The 6,544-nt window shown below is 53.9% G+C and overlaps 1 protein-coding gene across 1 annotated transcript in view; it reads left to right on the forward strand.

Moving 5' to 3' along the window:
- Nucleotides 1-5,062, forward strand: part of LOC126424678 (uncharacterized) — a 114,590-nt gene extending 109,528 nt beyond the window's left edge. Inside the window, exon 2 of the mRNA XM_050087406.1 lies at nt 3,837-5,062. Within this exon, the coding sequence (XP_049943363.1) occupies nt 3,837-5,062 (1,226 nt within the window). The remainder of the gene's footprint in view (nt 1-3,836) is intronic.
- Nucleotides 5,063-6,544: the final 1,482 nt, after the last annotated feature.

Below are 6,544 nucleotides of genomic sequence, written 5' to 3' on the forward strand. Positions count from 1 at the left end.
CGCACGCCTTGAGTGCCGCCGATTGTGTGGCAGAGGTGGTCTTGATAAGAACGGACCCAGATCGCATCTTGCTGAGAGCCTCGATTTCCCCGAAGACGTCCTCAATGTGTTGAACAAAGAACATGGGCTTGGAGGTGGCGAACGTCCCCCCATCTGTTCGAGAACAGACCAAATAGCGGGGGAAGTACTTCGCCCCAAGCCGGCGGGCCTGTCCCTCCTCCCATGGAGTGGCCAAGGGGGAAAGGGCAGGAGAACCAGAACTAGAAACGGTACCTTTTCTTTTGGAAGACTCGGCCGCAGAGCGACCTGATACGTGTTGACGTTTCATGTGCGAAACGTCCGCCCCGATACCACCCACTCCGACCAGGGGCTCTCCCCACGGGCGCCACCCAGCCGCAGCAAGGGCCACCTGGCAGGATGACCATTGCCGGGAGTCCTGATGCCCCAAGGAGACGGGCATCTACTCCTTGGCCAACGTGGGGAGGGTGCAGCTCAGGTATCGGCACTACGATCCCTGTGTTGTCAGGGGGCTACAACCTAGAGGGTACATGACGACCCCACCACAACGGGCTGGCTACCGTGCTGGATTTCTGGTGCCATGGAAAGTCCATCATGATCGCTGGTGCAGATGGAGAGGCACTATGGGCGTAACGTGGACAACCCATCAGGCGTTTAGGCCCAATTTGAGGAATAATGGGTATGGTGACAACGCCGGTGCAATGCTGAGTGCCAAGGTCTTAGTGCACTTATGACCAGTGGTACACCATGTAAGGTGTCCTTCCCCAAAAGGCTCGTACTTCTGTAGAATTTTGAAAAATGGAGGTCAAACCCCAAGGGGGACCATCACATTAAGGCCAAAACATTTGAGACTCCTTTTAGTCGCCTCTTACGACAGGCAGGAATACCGCGGGCCTATTCTAACCCCCGAACCCGCAGGGGGGGAATAGGTGTGAGATGTGTCCGAAAGAAAAGTAGGGGTGCCAGTGTTGAGGCAGACAAGATTGAGCTGGTTGAGAAGGTCTGCTAACAGGGAGCCCCTCGGGCAGGATGCTGTAGAGCCCCAAAGGGGATGGTGGGCATTGAAGTCTCCAGTTAACAAATGGTGCAGGGAGCTGAGCAATAATTTGCATCATGTCTGCCCTGGTAACGGCAGATGATGATGGAGTGTAAATGGTACAAATGGAAAATGTAAAAGTGGGGAGAGTAATTCGAACGGCAACTGCCTGCAGGCCGGTGTGCAATGTGATGGGATCATAGTAAATATCATCCTGGACCAGCAACATAACCCCTCCATGAGCCGGAATACCTGCCACAGGGGGTAGGTCAAAACGCACAGAGGTGTAGTGTGCCAATGCAATTTGATCGCATGGGCGTAGCTTCGTTTCCTGGAGGGCTACGACGAGCGGACGGTGCAAGCAGAGCAGCAACTTCAAGTCCTCTCAGTTGGAGCAAATGCTGCGAATATTCCAGTGAATAAGTGCCATCGTGAGAAGAAAAAGAAAATGCAAGAAGGGGTCACCTCGAAGGCCGCTGAGGGCCTGGCTTCGAGCGAGCACTGCTGCCGCTATCAGTAGGCGGACAGTTATCATCCATTGGTTCTATAGGTTCATCGGCCATCTTGTTAAGATGGCCGGGAGGGGGAGCTTCCTCCGCCGGTGAACAGCCAGATGTTCGGCTACCAGCGGTGCTGCCAGGCGAAACGGATGATGGCCTGGGGCGGCAACTGCTGGGTGGCGCCGGAGAAGAAATGTGCCGTGGCGGAGAAGTATAACTGTGCTTCCTATGAGCCTTCTTGGAAGGTCGTTTAGTGGAAGTACTAGTCGATGGCTGGGAGTTCGAGGTACGTAGGAAGTCTGCACGGACGGTTCCTTCTTGAAGGCCCGTGCGTCTGACTTCTGGGTCTTCGTCATGGCAGAAGCTGATGAAGGTGCTTGTGTGATGGGTGACGGGAGGAAGAGGAGACGTCGAACGGGCGATCTTAGCACTGGCCGAACGGACGACAGTAGTGCTGAAGGTCAGATCACATGTCTGCATCGCCACCTCCCTGGTAGTCTGAGGAGAGGCGAGGACAGTACTGTATTTCCCCACTGGGAGCAGCGTAGGCTTCCTACTAGCAAATAGCTTGCGAGCAGCCAGGGTGGACACTTTCTCTTTGACCCGAATTTCCTGTATACAGTGTTCTTCCTTGTAGATGGGACAGTCGCGGGAGGACGCTGCATGGTCACCCTGACAGTTCACACAAAGAGGAGACGGAGGTGGACAGTCACCCTCATGGGCATCCCTGCCACAAGTGACATTTAGCCGCATTGGAACAAGACTGGCGAGTGTGATTAAAATGCTGACACTGGTAGCAGCGAATAGGTGTCGGACATAGGGGCGAACAGAAATAACCTCATAGCCCACTTTAATGCGCGACGGCAGCTGAACACTATCAAAGGTCAAGGAAAATGTCCGGGTCGGTACAAGGTCATTGTTGACCTTTTTCATGACCCTATGGACAGCCGTCACGCCCTGCTCAGCGAGAAAAGACTGAATCTCCTCGTCAGTCAATCCGTTGAGTGATCAAGTATATACCACACTGTGAGACGAATTCAAGGTGCGGTGAGCCTCCACCCGGACAGGGAACTTGTACAGGAGTGTCCCGAAGCAGTTTTTGTGCCTGAAAGGCGCTCTCAGTTTCTAGTAACAAAGTACCATTACGCAACCTGGTACAAGACTTGACAGATCCGGCTATGGCATCTAGGCCCTCCTCGCCTCCTCCTCCTCCTCCTCCTCCTCCTCGCCTCCTCCTCCTCCTCCTCCGCCTCCTCCTCCTCCTCCGCCTCCTCCTCCTCCTCCGCCTCCTCCTCCTCCTCCGCCTCCTCCTCCTCCTCCGCCTCCTCCTCCTCCTCCGCCTCCTCCTCCTCCTCCGCCTCCTCCTCCTCGCCGCCTCCTCCTCCTCGCCGCCTCCTCCTCGCCTCCTCCTCGCCTCCTCCTCGCCTCCTCCTCCTCCTCCTCGCCTCCTCCTCCTCCTCCTCGCCTCCTCCTCCTCCTCCTCGCCTCCTCCTCCTCCTCCTCGCCTCCTCCTCCTCCTCCTCCTCCTCCTCCTCCTCGCCTCCTCCTCCTCCTCCTCCTCCTCCTCCTCCTCCTCGCCTCCTCCTCCTCCTCGCCTCCTCCTCCTCCTCCTCCTCCTCCTCCTCCTCCTCCTCCTCCTCGCCGCCGCCTCCTCCTCCTCCTCCTCCTCCTCCTCGCCTCCTCCTCCTCCTCCTCCTCCTCCTCCTCGCCTCCTCCTCTTCCTTGCCTCCTCCCTGGCTTCTCCGGTCTCCGCCTCGGCGTTTGAGACAGTGTCCTTTCTCTCCCTCTCTCCCTTCTTTTTCCTCTTCTTCCTTCCTCCCTGTGCATGCCTGACGGCAGATCCACGCGTTCGCACTCTTAGCCGGTGACAGGGTAATGCGTAATTCCCCACCCTGGGTAGACAAGTAAGGCACGCACATACCCCCTGGTAAAGGCCAGGCCCAGGGAGGGGTGATTGCCTGAGCTGACACCTTCCGACCATGTCGATTGGTCCCTCCGTCCGTTTCTCGGGAGGTGTGACCTGAGGTGTAAACCTTCACCTAAGGCGGGAGTGCCCTCAGAGGGTCCCCCACAAGGAAGGGGCGCACCATCGGAAACGCTGGCAATCTTTGGGGATTCCTCCGCAATGGATTTCTCTCCTCCTCTCTCGACTTCTGCCCAAAAACAGAAACTTAACCAGCCACCAGTGAAAAAGTACTACCGCCTGCCCCACAGTTTGCCGTAGTTTCTTGATCTGAGGACAGAAAGGATTTTTCCTCTGTCAACCCTTTCGTTGGACGGAGGAGAGAAGGCACGGAGGAGAGAAGGCACGGAGGAGAGAAGGCACGGAGGAGAGAAGGCACGGAGGAGAGAAGGCACGGAGGAGAGAAGGCACGGAGGAGAGAAGGCACGGAGGAGAGAAGGCACGGAGGAGAGAAGGCACGGAGAAGAGAAGGCACGGAGAAGAGAAGGCACGGAGAAGAGAAGGCACGGAGAAGAGAAGGCACGGAGAAGAGAAGGCACGGAGAAGAGAAGGCACGGAGAAGAGAAGGCACGGAGAAGAGAAGGCACGGAGAAGAGAAGGCACGGAGAAGAGAAGGCACGGAGAAGAGAAGGCACGGAGAAGAGAAGGCACGGAGAAGAGAAGGCACGGAGAAGAGAAGGCACGGAGAAGAGAAGGCACGGAGAAGAGAAGGCACGGAGAAGAGAAGGCACGGAGAAGAGAAGGCACGGAGAAGAGAAGGCACGGAGAAGAGAAGGCACGGAGAAGAGAAGGCACGGAGAAGAGAAGGCACGGAGAAGAGAAGGCACGGAGAAGAGAAGGCACGGAGAAGAGAAGGCACGGAGAAGAGAAGGCACGGAGAAGAGAAGGCACGGAGAAGAGAAGGCACGGAGAAGAGAAGGCACGGAGAAGAGAAGGCACGGAGAAGAGAAGGCACGGAGAAGAGAAGGCACGGAGAAGAGAAGGCACGGAGAAGAGAAGGCACGGAGAAGAGAAGGCACGGAGAAGAGAAGGCACGGAGAAGAGAAGGCACGGAGAAGAGAAGGCACGGAGAAGAGAAGGCACGGAGAAGAGAAGGCACGGAGAAGAGAAGGCACGGAGAAGAGAAGGCACGGAGAAGAGAAGGCACGGAGAAGAGAAGGCACGGAGAAGAGAAGGCACGGAGAAGAGAAGGCACGGAGAAGAGAAGGCACGGAGAAGAGAAGGCACGGAGAAGAGAAGGCACGGAGAAGAGAAGGCACGGAGAAGAGAAGGCACGGAGAAGAGAAGGCACGGAGAAGAGAAGGCACGGAGAAGAGAAGGCACGGAGAAGAGAAGGCACGGAGAAGAGAAGGCACGGAGAAGAGAAGGCACGGAGAAGAGAAGGCACGGAGAAGAGAAGGCACGGAGAAGAGAAGGCACGGAGAAGAGAAGGCACGGAGAAGAGAAGGCACGGAGAAGAGAAGGCACGGAGAAGAGAAGGCACGGAGAAGAGAAGGCACGGAGAAGAGAAGGCACGGAGAAGAAGGCAAGGGTAAGAGTAAGTAAGACAGTGAGATGGAGAAGAACAAAGAAAGGAACCAACCAAAGGAAGGAAGAAACCATAAGAAAGGAAAAACCAAAATGACCGCAAATATAGGTCGTGGAGCCGTCCGTCTCCGGACGCAGGTGCTAACTACCCCCTTGAGGGGAGGGGAGGGACTCCTTTTAGTCGCCTCTTACGACAGGCAGGAATAACTCTGGTCTATTCTAACCTGCGGACCTGCAGGGGGAGGGAGGCGGGGGGGGGGGGGGGGGAGGGGGGGGGAAAGGTATCTGCTTGGATAATCACCCTTTCCTGGGCCAGGTTTTTACCGGGGAATATGTGTGTGTCCTAGTTGTCTACCCGGGGCTGAGAATCATGCATTACCCCTTTGCCAGCTACATGTGGGAATGCATGGGTCGGCCTTCAGACAAGCACATGGAGGAAAGAAAGAGGAAAGGGAGGAACAACGAAAAGGAAAGAAGAGAAGAATTCTCAAATGCCACAGTGGAGACGAGGGTAAAGAGAATAATCAAGGAAAAGGATGACAGACTTTCCTGTATAGAGAAAGAAGAGGAACCATGTCTTACAGTCACAAGCGTCCAGCTCTGAATGTACGCATAAAACATACTCCTAAAGAGTGGGAGAGGGATGTGGAAAGGGAAGGTATGCAGCGCAGAACAGAAAGATTGCTGCAATAGCTCAGGGTCTCATGCTCACCACGCACATATCTACAGCAGAGTTGTGTACCCAGGGAGGGGGAGTGTAGGAAGAGAGTAGTGTTTCAAACCGGACCCAGTACTGTAGGGCAACTACAGTATGCCTGTTATTATAGGTATAAGAATGAACACTAACTCAAGGGCTATCCAAAACATTTTACACCTCAACTCCTATCAGTAGACTCCAAGATATGACCTGCTGAAAAATTGCAATTTTTTGCGTAGTTTTTCAGATCATTCTGGTATGATGCATGGACTGAAATCACTATTCAATACTAATGCAATTCCTTGGTGTCTAAAGGCTACCCCTCTGCATTATGTACCCTCATTGCTGAAATGACTGCATTCACACAATGAAAAATCCAGGATGGAACAGGAGATGCAAAGTCATAGATAGGCAAAAAAAGGTTGTCAAACAAAGCTTTCGATCAAACAGGCCTTGTACCATGTCTCACTAATCCTACTTGTCTTATGAAGGTACTGTACCTTACTAATTGGTGGCCTGGCACATTCTGCCACACTGTAGGATCTGCCACTGGTTGCAGCCTGGAAAGTTGAACATTAGCAGTTTTTAGACAGTTTAATACCAGAAATACCAAAACATTAAACTTACAAAAGGAAGCCACAAACAATTTTATGATTTCATTTGCCTCAGAAAACATTTTAAAAGAAAGTGTCAATTTATCTATCAGAATGCTATTAGTCTTTAGCTTCTTAACGCTGTATGTTTCCAACTTTTATTCCCTGCAGTAGTCAAACTGTGCTTTCCATTTATCTTCATCTATGCCA

Source organism: Schistocerca serialis, chromosome 10 (genome assembly GCF_023864345.2).
Source record: "Schistocerca serialis cubense isolate TAMUIC-IGC-003099 chromosome 10, iqSchSeri2.2, whole genome shotgun sequence".
NCBI classification, from domain to species: Eukaryota; Metazoa; Arthropoda; class Insecta; order Orthoptera; family Acrididae; genus Schistocerca; species Schistocerca serialis.